Source organism: Ascidia mentula, chromosome 6 (assembly GCF_947561715.1).
Source record: "Ascidia mentula chromosome 6, kaAscMent1.1, whole genome shotgun sequence".
NCBI lineage: Eukaryota > Metazoa > Chordata > Ascidiacea > Phlebobranchia > Ascidiidae > Ascidia > Ascidia mentula.
This window is the reverse complement of record NC_138571.1, coordinates 19,780,907-19,797,761: the sequence shown is the minus strand read 5'-3', so window position 1 is coordinate 19,797,761 and position 16,855 is coordinate 19,780,907. Positions and strand designations below refer to the sequence as shown.

Here is a 16,855-nt window from a genome sequence, read left to right as displayed (position 1 = left end):
CAAACAACCTTTCATAGTGACGACAATCTGTTATCTCTACTTGAAGTCGAACAAACACAGTCGAAATATCAACAGAATTAACGCCTTTCGCGTCAATAGCAACCTTTGCAACATTATACAACACACATCAAAATCTATCGACTGTTTTCAACTGTAAGCTTTTTGACCACACTCGTAAACTCGGTGGCGCTTTTTCAGTGCCGTGATTATCTGTTTAGCCGAAAACGTGCAGCGGGTCGCAGTATTTATTCTCGAGTTGATTATAAACCACCACACCGCAAGTAGCTGAAGATGCGTTGTTCAACTTTCGAGGAATTTTGCGGTCTTCCAAAGACCTGCAGAGGAATTATAAGTCTCGCGTCTTCAAGGTTTTGCCTCATTGTTAACTAGCACATTATCGGGAGCCGATTATAACAGAGCTACAAACCAGGCGTCATGCTCTTTACTGCTGTAACCCTCTGTCTTTTGCAGTTTTCAGTCGGTAAGTTTTTAGACATACGAAGTGTTTTAATTCAAATTTTATGAAATGTTTTGCGCAAAAAGACAACTACGCAGATGATTACGGTACACAAAAACAAGAAAATGGCATTGGCGCCGATAAAACCACAAATGTTGTCACATCAGGTGCCAATGCTGTTTTGGTGCAAAAGCTATAAAATTAAGCACGGTTAGGTTGAGGTGTTATTTAAACTATGTTTGTCAAATGCGCGGAAATCGTATTTTTTAAACTTTTGCAACAAGTTTTAAACGCGAAGCCACAACACAAATATTTCGGTGGTTCGAATACCAAAGGGGCTGTGACTTTTTCTGTGTTAAAAGAAGGTGCGAATTTTTGTGACACTTTACAAACCGGATTTAAGCGGGATTTATTCAAACAAGGATTGTTATGTTGATTCGACTGTTGGTTGTAATGTATTATGACGTAATAAACCTGTGGATTTATAATGGCCTTTTATGCCCTTGATACAACAAGTTTAATCCCACAATGCAATTTAACACTTCTCCCACCTGAAACTCCTTACATTGGTCAGGTTTGCGTTGCTGGACTTGCGACAACGCGAGGAGTGAGAGAGATTGTCAAGTCAGAGGCTTCCTCAAAACCTGCCCACGCAACGAGGTACAGCGCTCATCCGATTTACCCGCATTCAGTTTGTTGGTCACGTGATACGCTTAGCGGGGGCGGAAAAGGCTACGTTACACAACGTAACAATGTTGTTTAGCTGAAAGATGAACAAAAGGGCGACATTTTAACACCGTAACTCTTTCACACTTTTTTAGCATCTGTTTGTATTCCCACTATCCCCGTATGAACAAAATGACAGGGGTCCTGTTGTGTTCCCCAACACATCATATTTTTGCATTGATTTAGAAATATTTTGTTTTTGCAGAAAAAATGTCAAAACGAAATCAGGCGTGGCGGTCACGGTCTATCGATCTCGAAACAATGCAAACAAATGGAAGCTTGCTCCAATAACTTCGTACAGGTACAGGTTACGTATAAGTACATCACAATGCTCCAAGTCCGTTGCCAGAATCATTGGTGCAAGGCAAACATATTTCAGGACTTTACGTTTGACAATATTGATCGTAAAAATCGCTGTAGGTGGGGTTTGAACTCCCAACCTTCAGTATTCCACACCCAGTTGGAGTTAGAGAAGGTCGTGGACGGTGAGGATGGTTTGTGATGCATTACAACCTGTCAGTCGACATTTTACCAACGTAGACTTTACTTTCAATCTGTTTACATCTGATAAGGGTCTTAATAAACTCTCTGGGTAAACTTGCCCGGAATTTCGTGGGCAACTTCACATAAATTGACGCACACCGGAGGATTTTAACATTTCCACTAATCTTATTTTTCACAGAACGGCAAAACGCAATGTAACTACTATCCGATGACGTCAGTGTGTCGATGTTGTTGCGCGTCCCGTTCTTGTAATTCGCCAGGGCTGGGATGCAGAACGCGTAAGTGACAAACACTCGATAACTATAGTGATGATGAATCCGCTTTTTTCAACGAAATAACAGGATTAAATATTGAGAAACAAATATCAAAATAGATAACTACAAATTCTCTTTTCTAAGTGTTTTTTTTTCTAAAAAAGAGTCTTTTTAAAATGTTTGGACATTGCATTAACTTTATTTGTTGCTGCCAAATCGTTTACGGTGTATTTGTTGCTGCCTGATGGAATCGAGCGTCAATAACCGCGGGCTTTTCCGATACTTGAAACTCTTGACCGCATAAACGTAAACGATTGAGATGATATCTTGCGATAAGATACGTGTGAAGGTTATTATGTACACCGGCGTTGTCGGAAGCCATTGTTTAAATGCCATAAACCAGGTGGCTCTGACTGAAACTTTACTTTGATGGTTGTTGTTCTCAAAGTCCACCAATACCTTCCTCTTCGACATTTAAACATACTAAGTTGAAAACATTTACACAGAAAACGATCCCAGTCAGTTATTTCAATAAATGTAATAAGGAATAAAATATTTCGTGCTGTTATTTTGTGTAACGTGTTGGTAAACAGCATATTGTTAAGATACAATTACTTAGATTGTTTCGTAACAATCGTTGTTTCAGTTCCAGAATGCGAAAATCAACTCGGGCTCCTTCGCAACGGCCACGTGATTTGCGTTGGGGGGAATTCCCTTGGTTCACAGTGCGAGTTCACCTGCAGAGACGGTTACGTCATCAGGGGGGTGGGGAGTAACGAATGTGGGGATGATGGAGAGTGGACGGTCAACATGCCGTGTTGTATACGTAAGATAATCTGATGCACAGCGCGGTAGTTCCAATGCAAATTATTGACTTTAATACTGGTTATCTACGGATGTAAGTGAAGAATACACTCGGGATACTTCCTGGTAAATTATATTTCTACTTAAAAGTAGGACGCCCGATTGTTGCCTTAAAATGGAATGTTTTCTTTAATACCGTCTTTTCGTTTATTACGTGTATGTTTATACTCTGACGTCACAATCGAGGACTCGTTTATAGGTAATTGTTCTCGAAGTGCCCTGGACATCATCATTGCCCTCGACTCCTCCTCATCAATAGGAGCAGAAAACTGGATCACCATGACAACCATGGTAAAGGCCTTCATCAGGTCCGCACACAACGATTAAAACCTCATATACGACTTCTTTAACCGTTATGAAAATATTTAAGGGATATGGCCACGAACCCGGAAATACGTGTGGGTATTTTTCGCTACAACGAAGAAGTGGACACAAGCTCACAAATCCTCCTGAAAGATTATGACCCGAGGAATTCAGAGGAAGCTCTGGCGGCAATCGATAGAATGGATTACTCAGGCGTTGGTGGGTTATGTCCTAAATCTCGTCTCCGGTAATCCGGGTGTGTAATAAACATGCAACATTCCAGGCAAGTTCATCCTCAGATTTGTGGTGACTCTGGTTTGTTTGAGGATTTCTAATCTATAGAATTACACGTGATAATTTCCATGTTAAGTTGGTTTTAAACGTGTTTGCTTTAAAGTTTAACCAACGATTGTTGCTGAAAAAGAACAAACCTGTCCAAAGACAGTTATTTGCGCTATGATCTCTATAGACACGGGACTCGGTAGCCAATATTTTTTATTCTTTTGCCAAACTTTTAACAAACCTCAAGGAACACAGCGTTCAAAGAATGGTATTGGGGGATTTGCTAAAACATTTATTAAAATGATACAAAAAAGTATCTGAAGTTTCCATTTGTAAGAATAGTTGCAGAAGCTGATGGCGCCTTCACGACGAAACGTACATTTCAAAATAAAAACCACAGCTTTCTGCTATGATCGCTGCTTGAACTTCTGCTGTTTTTTTAAACAGGAACAAACACTGGTGGCGCCCTTGAGCACGCACAGCGAGTGATGTTGAATGATGAGAACGGAAGACGAGAGAGCGCGGAGGAGGTCATCCTCCTCATCACCGACGGAAGGTCACGTGACGATGTGAAGAAAGTTGCTAGGCAACTGCACAACCGAGGAACCACGGTGGGTGGATTAAAAGTACTTCCCAAGTTATAGGAATGTAAGGGTTTTCCTGGTTGGTGAAATCCTCAACATTTTTCTTTCACTTTGAATTGGAATTATTTTTATACCGCATTCCCATCTGGATGACGACAACGTCTTTCCTAAGCCACGTTTTGTATACAAACCACATCCATTCCACAATCACGCCTCACTCATCCACTGGCAACATCGGTCAATCACCCTGACCAATGTAAGCTTGTAAAGTAGAAACCTGATCGGAATTCGTGGCCTGGATACCCAGGGTTCGAATCCCGGTGTAGTGAAAATATACACCACAGGGAAACCCCCTTTCCCTGAGCACGCGACTCGATGACCTCACAATGGAATTATTCCGCATATTAAGGTTTTTTGGGAGTTCTAGTTTTCACGAAACTTTCCTTACTCGCAGGTTTTGGTTGTCGGCATTGTGTCGTCACAGGGAGCTCTCGATTTGGCTCAACTTCAAGATATCGCAAGTGACGAAGATTTAATCTTGGTGGCCCGGAGAGGTTTCAAACAACTCAATGCCGAGTTTTTGGAACAAATTCGCAAATCTCTCTGCGACCATTGCCACAACTGACACGTGGCTTGCCCCAACTGACATGTGGCATGTTTGGTGCGAAGTGCCACGTGTCTCGCCTATTTTTGAAGTGCATGTACAAATATACGCTTGGCATTTGATTTTGAATCTTGTGATTTTTTCGTGTCCGCGCAATGCGTATAATTGTGTGTGTTCCAAAACATAAAAACATTCTTAAAGTTGCATATTTCAGTTATCAAAAATCCAATATTTGGTTTTCATCAAAATAAAAATTCCCTGGAATTTCCAATTCTCGAACTCTGCCCTAATAATGATACCCGGACACTTGACAAGGAAATCAACGATGCATAACCACATAAGTTTGGTCGCCCATTCACAAATTCGGGAGATTTATTTCTTGGACATTTGACGAAAGCAACGAAAAGTTTAGAGGACATTTGAGAAAGTCGTAATTTTCCTCTGTATATTTTTGTGCATGAATTTTGAATTTCCGTCAGTTTCTATCTTCCAATAGTGGAGTTCATATTTTCGCTTCCAACCATGACAAGACTCCCTGTTTCCACGAAAAGTAATCCTAGTAAAATATTAATGGGTCAATAATTTTGAACCAAGACGCAAAAACCAACAGCAACATTGCTAGGAGACAAAACTCCCGACTGCAAAGTTTAACATCACATAACATGGATTATTTGAACAAAAAGTTTCATCCCAGGTAAAAAAAATGTTATTCTATGTTTTTTTTAAACTATGAAGGTGGAACATTAGAAAGTGTAACACCTGCTATCGAAGCAGTCATGCAACAAGTCAGAATTCCACCGATCAAAGCTCTCACAGCCAACTCAGCAACATCACTTTTCCTTGTTGGCATCAGAACACCTGAAAAGTAAAAAAAACAATAAAATAATTCACAATAACTTGGATCATTCAGACGGTTTCCGTACTGTATATTCCCACCAATATTCCGAGCGAACCAACATTAGAGAATCCACACAAGGCATGGGTAGCGATGACCTCTGACCTTTCCTAGATTTTGTGAATAAAAAACAAAGAACTGAAACGGAATCAAATCCTTGTCACCGGTTGCACTGATGAGATTTAAAATTTGTCTGCAGCTCTGATTGTTACAACATAATCTACATCGTTCCGGCACAGTTAAAAGTGAAACAACGGTGCTTACTATTTTATCACATATTTCTCACCGACATAAACTGCAACGATCCATTGACGTATTTGGGAATCGTTCCATTGATTCTGTTTGCAAAGTAAGGTTTCATTGACTTGTAAGCAATGAATTCGTTCAGGAAAGTTTTGACACCGAAAAGTTGTCCAACAAGGAAGCAATCTTCCCAATCAGCTCCCATAAGAAAAGCGATCGGCATAAAAATGTAACTGCAAATTACCTGATATAAATGGAGTTCATTATCGCACTTGGAGAATGCTGACAGTACTAGGGGAAGTCCCATGAAATTGGATTTTGTCAAACAACCATTCCGCCTTTTTTAAGTTTAAAAAAAAGTTTAATATATTTGGGCGTGCGCTTGCAAGTTGACTCGAGATGTTATTAAAATTTGGACGTAATTTGTAATCTGGCACGAGGCGTTTAAAATGTTCCCGACCCTTGGTCTGTTACAGACCAATCACGTCCTACCTCAAACGATAAACCCTGAATTCCAACAAAAGAACCAAACCAAGTTAAAGTTGCATTGATGAAAGCAAGGAGTGCAAGAAATGCAATGAGATTTGCGGCAATGTTGGCGACCATGGAAATTGACATTGACGCACCAGCTGCTGCGGCCTCGACAATATTCTGGCCAGTTCTGCAAACAAATAAATTTCAAAGTGATATTTTTTTATCAGGTTTCGTGATTGTTTCGGTGGATTTTATTTCCCCGGCTAATTCTTGTATGACGCAACACAAAAGCTCACAAACCCGACCATCCTGACGTCATAAAAAGGACTTAAAAATCACTCAAAACAAATGAATGCAAATAATTTAATAAACACGAGGGTCAGAGGTGGCCATCCTACGGCGCACTAAACAATAGAAATAATAAAAGCAGCCAATAATACTAAAAACTGTTACGTAATTCGAAAAAGCATTGTTTTCTTGTTGCGGATGACAACTAGAGATAGGCAGAATATTCAACACTGTAATTTTTCGCAGACAAATAAGGATATGAGGAGTTTGGGTCACTAAGTATTTATCTCAAAACAACAAGATGTGCGTGATATTACCCAGATTCAAGTTTGAGGGCATCGGTGTTGTAATAGAGAGATTTTTGCAGCTCGGGAAACAACATCCGTGAGACAACGAGAGAGGCTGGGGCAGACATCACGCACGCTGTAAGTAAGTGGACGCTGCTCACCTGTTATAAGTTAAAACAAACAGAAACTATTGAAAAGCATTTTGTTTAATTAAAGTAAATTTGTTGAAAACATCTCGACAAACCGGTGAACGCATCATTGCACACTGGCAATCACAATTGCTTAATTCTTTTTATGTCGTAAAAATCGTTGCTATGGTGACAATACGTGAAAAAAATATAAAAAACGTCACGCAGACGCGTTTCCCGGGCAACCTAACCCCACTTGTAAACTTACTCCGTAGCCAACGAAAATTCCAAAGACGCTGAAACCGATCGAACCGAACCCAGATGTTTGGATGGAATGGAGTTCGGCTTTTGTGAGATCGGCGAGGTAAGGTTGAACAACCAAAGACGCCTGACTCTTAGCAAAATATAAAATACCACAGCATTCAGCTGATTAATAACAAACTGACGATTTCTTTTTTTGTGGAATTGATATATTTGTAAAATGTAAAAATCATACCGATGCTGGTCGTCAGCCACACGCCTTAACGATTTCTGGATATTGATTATAAAATTTTTTCCAACAAATACTTCTATATGCAAATAACAAACATATTTATTTCGGGATATTTGTTTAATCAATTTAAAATACTCTTTTGATTCAAAAATCAACAATTCGTTGAAGAATAAATAAAAATAAAATCACCATTCCAACAAAGATGTTTGCGATGGCCACTGTGGACTCTATGGCTGACGTTCCCAACGTGATTTGTGTAAAGAAAGCAAGTTTTCCGATAAACCACTGCATGATTCCAATGTAATACAACATGTTCATCACAGTACTGAAGAATATTATCATTGGCAGAACCTGAAAAAATAAACATTTTACAGACATTGAAAACAAATGCAAAAACAAATTGTTCACATAAAATAGAGCAAAAATATTTAACAAAATCAACATTTACAAATATTTCTGTAGTATTTTTAAGTGTTTCAAAATTAAGAAATGAAAACTCACTTTAAATGCAAAATAATGCATTTCGATATTGTCGAAAACAAACTTGGAACCTGCATCTGTATATTGCATGAAAGTCTGCAAAATTCCAGCATGCAAATACAGACATGTTAAAAAATAAATTGACAAATATTTTGCAACAATCTCTTATTGGTTTCATGTTTTCTAAAGACAAACGGAAAATTCCCCACGACAAAAAATAACAAACTTACAACAACTTGGTCACCAACAAACTTAACGGCAGCAAACCCAGCTTTTGTTCTCAAGATAAGCAAACCAAATATAAATTGCAAAGCAATTCCCCAAATAACTGGTCTCCAGGTGATCTGAAAATTAAAAAAAAAAATTTACACAGAATTATTTTTGAATAACAGTTTTTTTGTAAGTAAGCATTATTCTGCATCCAGAATATAGGTTCTGAATATTTTGGTTATTGTTTCTGTGGAAAAATACATCTAGACTACAGTTGCGATAATTTAAATACATTTAACTTGCTGTGTCATGTTCATAAATCAAAGCCAACCATTTGGATTTATGTTGAACTGTTAGGAAATTCCTGTAAACTTCCGCAATTAATCACATCCTGAATTTTCAACAACCATCATGTAGTTTGGGACTTTAACACCAAACAAATACACAAATACTCACATGTTCTGGATACTTTGAACCCCAGAAGCAGACGAACAAAATAATAAAGAAACCAAGAAGAGATATAAGTTGTTGTGGGTTTCTCACGATAATTTCAACAAGAAGCCAAATAATGAAAGCAATACATCCAAGCAACACAACCCAGTTCAACACCCTGTCAGATAAATATTCAGTTACTTTTTAGATCAAACGGTAAAAAGTACAAAAAATTATCGGGAATAAGTTTTAGAAAAGGGAGTAAGACATAAATCAATCTAAAAATTATCCACTTCACACAGAGCAACATACTTTTTCAATATAAGTTTTCTGTTTGGTGAACAAGTGCAGTAACATTGAACCATTTCTCTCATCCATTTGAAGATAGGATTTGAGAAAATTTCATAAAGTACCAGAAAGAGAACGACAGTTGTTAGGATGATTAGTGGTATCGCAGCTTGAGCATCGTAAACCAAAGCAAAAACAAAATACACACAGAAAGCTGCAAAAAAATGTGTCCAAGTCTCATTGGTTTGATAAAATACAGAATTTTCTGCCACATACTTGTGATAAGAAGACCATAAAAAATATTCTTGAGAAGATTCACATTTTGTTCCACCAGAGGAGCAAGAGTTGCAACCGGCCAAAGCATAATTCTATCAAGAATTATGTTGTTTAGGGTGTTTTGTTTAGGGTTCAACATATGAACATCCCCTGTCTGTAAATTGATATTCAGCAACAGATGGTTACCGTGTCTGTTCGCAGAAAATTGCGTTGCAATGCCTTTCCACAAACTAGAGTACAAGTCGTCGGGAAATTAACGAACATTCGTCAACAGGAAGACTGAAACCAGTGGCTTGCAAACTTTTTCGCGGGCAACTCTTCAATCAGGACAAACTGTCCACGTGTTTACAATTTTCAGTCGCAGAATACGGACTTATTTTATAATTTACCTCAGTTTTTCGTGAAACTCCTGAACGACGAATCCAGGTTTCGCGACTTAAACTAATAAGAAACTGGAGATGAAGAGGTATGAACAATATTGTCAGCAGCTGAACACTTTTCCGTTTATTATGTACAGAAATTCAACAAGCGCTACGCAAGCCTCAACAACCGCACGCACCAGCCGGAATGACGGTAACACACTATGAAGTCTTGAATGTCGACGTTTCGGACAAAAATGCCAGTAGTTAAAGTGGGGACTGACTCTATTTTGAAAACACCTGAAGGTGGTCGTGGAATTCTTATCAAAAATTTTTTTTGGCAAAGCACGGGCAAATACGCTCACAAAACAAAACTACAAAAGCTTTTACAACTTACAGGGCAGTGACGACAATATCAATGGAACACAGAAAAAACGCAACATCTACCAAAAAGTCAAAGTTCAAACACATTTTTCGGCAGCAGTAAATTGGCAGCATCGGAACGAGTAATTTGCAAGAATATGGAACAGTTAAATTTTGGAACTTAATTGTTACCACGCGATTCAGGTTGGATTGTTGTAATGAAAATGTGTATTAAGGAGTGACATGCACTGGCAGTAAAATTATATAACACGAAAAAAACAACATTTTGGAGGTAAAGTGGGAAAACCTTTGGAATGAAAAGTCCTGTAGGAAATGGTGAAATTGGAGGTAAATAAAAAACGTGACTTCCAATGAAGTGTGGATTTACATTGTATGTATTTGTGTTTAAATTAGCTTTCTGATTGTGATGCAAGTTGTTTTAACTTCCAATGGTGGTGTTTATACTTTCGCTTCCAGCCATGACAAGACTCCCTGTTTGCACGAAAAGTAATCCTAGTGAAATAATAATGGGTCAATATTTTAGCCGACACACAAGACATGCCCGAACTACAACACCAGATAATACGGTTATTTGTAAATAAACAAAACAAACATTTGAATGTCAGACTATGAGCAGTAGATAAGAAGTTTCGAATATCACTGATTAACATTACAACCCGTAACCTCATAATAAGATTAAACAACTTTACCTGCAATGGAAGCGGTCATACAACAAGTCAGCATTCCGCCGATCAAAGCTCTCAGAGCCAACTCAGCCAACTCACTTTTCCTCGTTGGCATCAAAACACCTGAAAGTAAAAAAACAATTAATTAAATAACAATGAATTTTGTTGACGCAACAGTTGCATACTTAAACCACCAATGATGATTCCCAGTGAACTGATGTTACAAAATCCACACAAGGCATGGGTGGCGATGACCTCTGACCTTTCCTGATGTATTTGGTAATAATTGTGAATAGGATCTTTTTATGTTAATAAAGTTTAACGGACAGTTAAAGTTCACCTACTTTTTTAAAAATTCACTATCAAATTTTTTTTAGTAATTTAAGGCCCTTCTGGCAAAAATAAAAAAAAACTTGTTTGGACGAAGTTTCGGTCGTTATTCAACCGACCTTCATCAGGACAAGTGAAGTAAACGCCAACACGGCGGTAAATAGAAACGCGTGAAAAACGGGGAGGGAGCACAAAGAATTGAAAATGGGCGCCAACAAGGATCGATACCGGGGTCTAAAGTACAGTTCCCTGTGGTACGCGGGACCATCAGGTTCAATCAGGGGGCAGTGTCGCGCAGACCGTTTATCAAATTACGATAAACGGGTGGAAAAACGGTTTTCCTCTTATCATTCAGTGCAGATTTATGTGCATTTTTATGCGCAGACTCAATAAACATTTTCTTGTACCTGTCCTTTTCCCGGTCCAGAATTATTGTATCTTCAAAATTGACTGTGTGTGCTAAAATGTTTATTGAGTCTGCGCATAAAAATGCACATAAATCTGCACTGAATGATAAGAGGAAAACCGTTTTTCCACCCGTTTATCGTAATTTGATAAACGGTCTGCGCGACACTGCCCCCTGATTGAACCTGATGGTCCCGCGTACCTCAGGGAACTGTACTTTAGACCCCGGTATCGTTCCTTGTTGGCGCCCATTTTCAATTCTTTGTGCTCCCCTCCCCGTTTTTCACGCGTTTCTATTTATCGCTGTGTTGGCGTTTACTTCACTTGTCCTGATGAAGGTCAGTTGAATAACGACCGAAACTTCGTCCGAACAGGTTTTTCTTCTTGCCAGAAGAGCCTTACATTAAAATTTAAGTAATATGCCTGGCAGCATCAGCAACAAAAAGTTTTTTTTAACACGAAATTTCAATATCCCCATAAATCACCCAGAATATTTCATAACAAAATTCTCACCGACATGAACTGCAACGATCCATTGACGTATTTGGGAATCGTTCCATTGATTCTGTTTGCAAAGTAAGGTTTCATTGACTTGTAAGCGATGAATTCGTTCAGGAAAGTTTTGACACCGAAAAGTTGTCCAACAAGGAAGCAATCTTCCCAATCAGCTCCCATAAGAAAAGCGATCGGCATAAAAATGTAACTGCAAATTACCTGATATAAATGGAGTTCATTATCGCACTTGATTTAATCGATTTGTCTGGAGAGTGAATGTGTTATGAGAAAAGGAAACAAACTGAAGAGATCATAGTGGACCATGTGCGTGGCTTATCTTGCAACCACATCGCCATGACTACTATCCAAGAATTCTACTTTGGTATTAAGCATCAAAATGCCAACAATTTGTCAAAAAATATCAACATCCTACCTCAAAAGATAAGCCATGAATTCCAACAAAAGAACCAAACCAAGTTAAAGTTGCATTGATGAAAGCAAGGAGTGCAAGAAATGCAATGAGATTTGCGGCAATGTTGGCGACCAAGGAAATTGACATTGACGCACCAGCTGCTGCGGCCTCAACAATATTATGGTCAGTTCTGCAAACAAATAACACATTAGTCTAACAGACATCATAAAAACACGGTAGTTTTTTAATACATATGAAGTTGTATTTCTGCAGCAATGAAAAAACTTGAGGTTTTTACAAAATAAACCATTGTTTTCACGTTGCTGGTGGCAACAAGAAGTAGGTGCAACATTTTTTCATTTAAACATTCACAGCAGAGAAGAGATTACCCAGATTCAAGTTTGAGGGCATCAGTGTTGTGGTAGAGAGATTTTTGACGCTCGGGAAACAACATCCGTGAGACGACGAGAGAGGCTGGGGCAGACATCACGCATGCTGTAAGTAAGTGGACGCTGCTCACCTGTTATAAGTTTAAACAAACATAAACTATTGAAAAGCATGTTGTTTATATAAGTAAATCTCAGCAAACGGACAAGAGGTGATTGTTTGTTTAAAGGCAATGTTTTAAAGCTGAAAAGAAAGATTTGCCCACAATAAATGCAGATGACAATTTAAACAATTTTAATGATTGGCAAAACTGCTTTCAGTCCAGACATCCAGAACTGCTGAATTACTTCCTAATGATTCACTCAACATAAAGAACACATTACAAACAAGGTGATTGTACAGAATGACAAACAACCTAAGTTGTTTTAAACACAAATACCTTTGTTAGCTCCAACAATAAAAGCTTAAGATTTGTTTACATTAGAGATAGACAATGACAAATAAAAGGAAGTTGATTTCTTGTGAATCAAAAGCCAGGTTTTTTTTTGTACTGTGATAACTCTAGCTTTGTGTCAGAAATTGAACAATGGTACTTAAACACATTAAACAAAGTGTTTTTGAAACTCGTTTGCCATGACAACCTCCGGCCAAATATAGTTATAACATTCAGGCAACTAACTTACCCCAAACCCAACAAAGACACCAAATACAGAGAAAGCAATTGAACCCAGCCCAGCTGTCAGGACAGAATGAATTTCAGCTTTTGTCAGTTCAGCAAGATAAGGACGAACAACTAACGGAGCTTCCGTCTGAACAATTTGCATCGGGGTAAAAAGAACAGTAATTTCAAATAATAAAATATCACCATTCCAACAAAGATGTTTGCGATGGCCACTGTGGACTCTATGGCTGACGTTCCCAATGTGATTTGAGTAAAGAAAGCAAGTTTTCCGATAAACCACTGCATGATTCCAATGTAATACAACATGTTCATTACAGTACTGAAGAATATTATCATTGGCAGAACCTGAAAAGATTAAAACAAACAAGTGTTGAAATAGATGGTAGTGATCACTTTTATACATATTGTATATACAGAGGTATTGCAATAGCGAATGGATCAAAGCCATATTTATTCAGACAAGTCGCAGTAAGTTACAGAAAACCCTACTCATGGTCAGGATTGAACTTCTAATCTTTGTGTTTTATTGGGGAAATCACCCTAACATAAACAACTAAAGGCCATTGATAATTTCATAACACAACTGTGAATCTCTTACTCCACGATCATATGTAGGTGGTACCAGGTTGTAACTGGATCCAAACCAAGTTTACAGCTATCGGTGTATCCAGGACGAGTGGTCGAGCATTGCGATGGAGCAAAATGTCACATAAACAATGGTTTGCGCAATTGCATAACGCTATGGAACTCTGGATGCGAGTTTTCGCGGTAGCCCTGACGCAGTAGTTTTATTACTACTACTTCGAAAGAAAGGCTGGAACATATTTGCAACCAAAAGCGATCAAACATGGGCTTACGTCATCAAGAAAACATACATATAAAAACTAGTTTTCATATGGTGGAGCACTATCCCTCGTTGTACATATGCATGCACAGTTTTTCTTGGCTTAAAAAGGTATATACATGCTATTTGCAACGTGTTTGACAACTAAACCAATTGGCTTTACACACAGGGAAATCGCATGCCACTGTAACAACGTAACCACTAATTAAAAAACATTTCATGGAAAAATGGCATTTGTTTGATAACAGTGCAACATGTTTGGAAACAATGGCTGGTTTAAGCATGGTGTGGTTTTAAGGTCAGCATTGAAGAAACTTTCAGGTTTTTACTGGGGATTTTGACAAAAAAATACAATGGTGTTTATTTAGATCTTAAAACAGACAAAAATATTTTACAAAAGGGGGATCCAAAGTTTAATGTTTTGAGAAATTTTATCAAATAAAGGAACGTTTATCATCCTTGAAATGTTGGCAAACATATTTATTTACACAAGGATGTATTGCAAGGGTTTAATGGAATTTGTGAGTAAAGATAGAAATGAAAACTTACTTTAAAAGCAAAGTAATGCATAGCGAAATTGTCGAAAACAAAAATGGAGCCTGCTTCTGTGTACTGCATGAAAGTCTGCAACAAAACAACCAGAAATTAGTTTTGTTAGGAAACTTTTTAACACAACTTATGACAAACATGTTAAGTATATTTTCTAACATTTTGATAAATGATGCAATAAAATAACGTGTACAAGATAATTTTAAAGGCAGTAGCAATAAATTTTATGGATCTTAACTATTTTTTTAACAAAAGTTTTCCTCATTTTTGGAAGCGGCAGAGAAAAATTTAAATAAAACTCACAGCAACTTGGTCACCAACAAACTTGATGACAGCGAACCCAGCTTTTGTTCTCAAGATAAGCAAACCAAATATAAATTGCAAAGCAATTCCCCAAATAACTGGTCTCCAGGTGATCTAAAATAAAAAATTACTTATTTCCTTATGAAGAAAAATGAGCCATGGGATCTGGCTTTTTTTTGTGTCATTTGTCTGTCATTGACCCAATGTTTTTAGAAACTCCACAGCCTGACATTTCTAGTATTATTATACCAAAAAAATGCACAAATACTCACATGTTTTGGATACTTTGAACCCCAGAAGCAGACGCACAAAATAATAAAGAAACCAAGAAGAGATATAAGTTGTTGTGGGTTTCTCACGATAATTTCAACAAGAAGCCAAATAATGAAAGCAATACATCCAAGCAACACAACCCAGTTCAACACCCTGTTAAATAAATATTCAGTTACTTTTTTAGATTAAACAGTAAACAGTACAAAGAATTATAGAATAGCTTAAACAAAACAGTTATATACAGATGCCAAACTAGGCCATTGTTGTCACATACAAAATTACAACTTTTACTTTTTTATGAGCAGTTTTCTGGTTAAGGGGCATTTGCAGCAGTTTCGAAAAATTCCAACAATCCGATTGAAAACTCGTTTTGAGAAAATTTCATAAAGTATCAGAAAGAGAACAACAGCTGTTAGGATGATTAGTGGTACCGCAGCTTGAGCATCGTAAACCAAGGCACAAATAAAATACACACAGTAAGCTGCAAAAAAATGCAAAGCAGAGTTTGTCAAAGAATATCAGAGGATATTTTTGTGTCACAAACCTGCAACTAAAAGACCATAAAAAATATTCTTCATCAAGTTCCCATGTTGTTTGAACACTGGAGCAACAGTTGTAACAGGCCAAAGCAAAATTCTATAAAATTAAGTAATAGTTTGAGATAAATTTGTAATAGTCCTTTATAGGCACTGTCATGTCATAAAAAGGACGTCACTAAGCATTTCTTTGATTCAATTGTTGACAAACATGACCACAAAACTTTAACAACCACAAAATATATAAATGTTTCTGTTCAATATAATGTTTCTGTTCAATATAGTGTTCCAGTTGCTGCCAGGTATATTGTAATTTAATGGTCTGCTCTTCTGGCACAATAAAAATGTAACCACAAAATCAATTCACCTATTACAAGGAAGTTCATCAGAAGATTCTTTTGATGAAGAAGATTCCCCCATGCTGTCAGTAAACTTGTCGGTTTCTCCTTTTTCCAAATCTTCATCGCACTTTTCCATTTCCATATTATTGTCACCCTTCAATAAAACTATGTTTCAAAAACTTCGGGATTTTTGTCAATAAATTTCTGTGCCTTCATCGAAACAACTAACACAAATCAAATATTTGTTTACAACATTTAATCGTGAAAAAATTTTGCCCCAAACTTCTTGCAAAATCGTTTTGTGCCAAGCATATTTATTGCCATTCCAACGTAGGCCTAATACATCATGCGCGTACATTTGAAATCCAACGTATGCTTTTGGTTGAAATATGTACTACAATCACTTTCTTCATTCAGCCTGTATTAATTATAAACATAACTGCATATTAATTTACTAACTTTTATTCTGGAAGGCGTACAAGTACAACTACTATGTAGTTACAAAAGCTAAAGACCAACATTTTAAAGGAATGGTTTGGACATTTTTCACAAATACCACAATCACATAACTCAAATATATTCCCTGTACATTACCTTTTCTTTCGACATCTTCAAAATTCGACAACTTGGTTGCTTTCCCCGAGACCAACACTTTCACAAGATAAAGTTTTATTGTTCCAAAACCCCGCCAAATAAAATTGGCGCGAACACGTGTTTGTGTCTTTATTTGCCCGCAGGCTCCTCCCATATTTTCGGCCAATCAAAAAAGCTAAAATTTACCCAAAGCGCCAAAGGGAAAATCAGCCAAGAACCTGCTT

The 16,855-nt window shown here is 37.6% G+C and overlaps 3 protein-coding genes across 4 annotated transcripts; 1 reads left to right on the top strand and 2 right to left on the bottom strand.

Annotated features, from left to right (window-relative positions):
• Window positions 1-386: 386 nt before the first annotated feature.
• LOC145907452 (matrilin-2-like) lies at window positions 387-4,861 on the top strand. The gene is made up of 9 exons (XM_082994860.1): window positions 387-481; window positions 1,032-1,117; window positions 1,389-1,484; window positions 1,866-1,965; window positions 2,588-2,767; window positions 3,005-3,113; window positions 3,176-3,327; window positions 3,838-4,001; window positions 4,429-4,861. Exons 1-9 carry the CDS (start codon window positions 436-438, stop codon window positions 4,597-4,599), a joined length of 1,104 nt encoding a protein of 367 aa, XP_082850986.1. The 5' UTR covers window positions 387-435; the 3' UTR covers window positions 4,600-4,861.
• A 69-nt stretch (window positions 4,862-4,930) lies between these two features.
• LOC145907450 (solute carrier family 28 member 3-like) lies at window positions 4,931-16,777 on the bottom strand. Of its 2 annotated transcripts, none has more exons than XM_082994857.1 (15): window positions 16,632-16,777; window positions 16,064-16,191; window positions 15,705-15,796; window positions 15,452-15,641; window positions 15,160-15,313; window positions 14,888-15,001; window positions 14,585-14,659; window positions 13,375-13,536; window positions 13,193-13,318; window positions 12,512-12,642; window positions 12,144-12,312; window positions 11,729-11,929; window positions 10,666-10,747; window positions 10,505-10,603; window positions 4,931-5,134 (listed from the first exon to the last, which is right to left on the bottom strand). In XM_082994857.1, the coding sequence occupies exons 1-15, from the start codon at window positions 16,644-16,646 to the stop codon at window positions 5,061-5,063; spliced, it is 1,812 nt and encodes a 603-aa protein (XP_082850983.1). In that variant the 5' UTR covers window positions 16,647-16,777; the 3' UTR covers window positions 4,931-5,060. The 2 variants fall into 2 exon arrangements, with proteins under 2 accessions (XP_082850983.1, XP_082850982.1); XM_082994856.1 differs by lacking the exon at window positions 4,931-5,134 and adding an exon at window positions 9,557-10,307.
• Window positions 6,023-9,160, bottom strand: LOC145907451 (solute carrier family 28 member 3-like). The gene is made up of 9 exons (XM_082994858.1): window positions 9,073-9,160; window positions 8,821-9,010; window positions 8,533-8,686; window positions 8,097-8,210; window positions 7,888-7,962; window positions 7,576-7,737; window positions 7,162-7,287; window positions 6,796-6,926; window positions 6,023-6,377 (listed from the first exon to the last, which is right to left on the bottom strand). The coding sequence occupies exons 1-9, from the start codon at window positions 9,158-9,160 to the stop codon at window positions 6,161-6,163; spliced, it is 1,257 nt and encodes a 418-aa protein (XP_082850984.1). The 3' UTR covers window positions 6,023-6,160.
• Window positions 16,778-16,855: the final 78 nt, after the last annotated feature.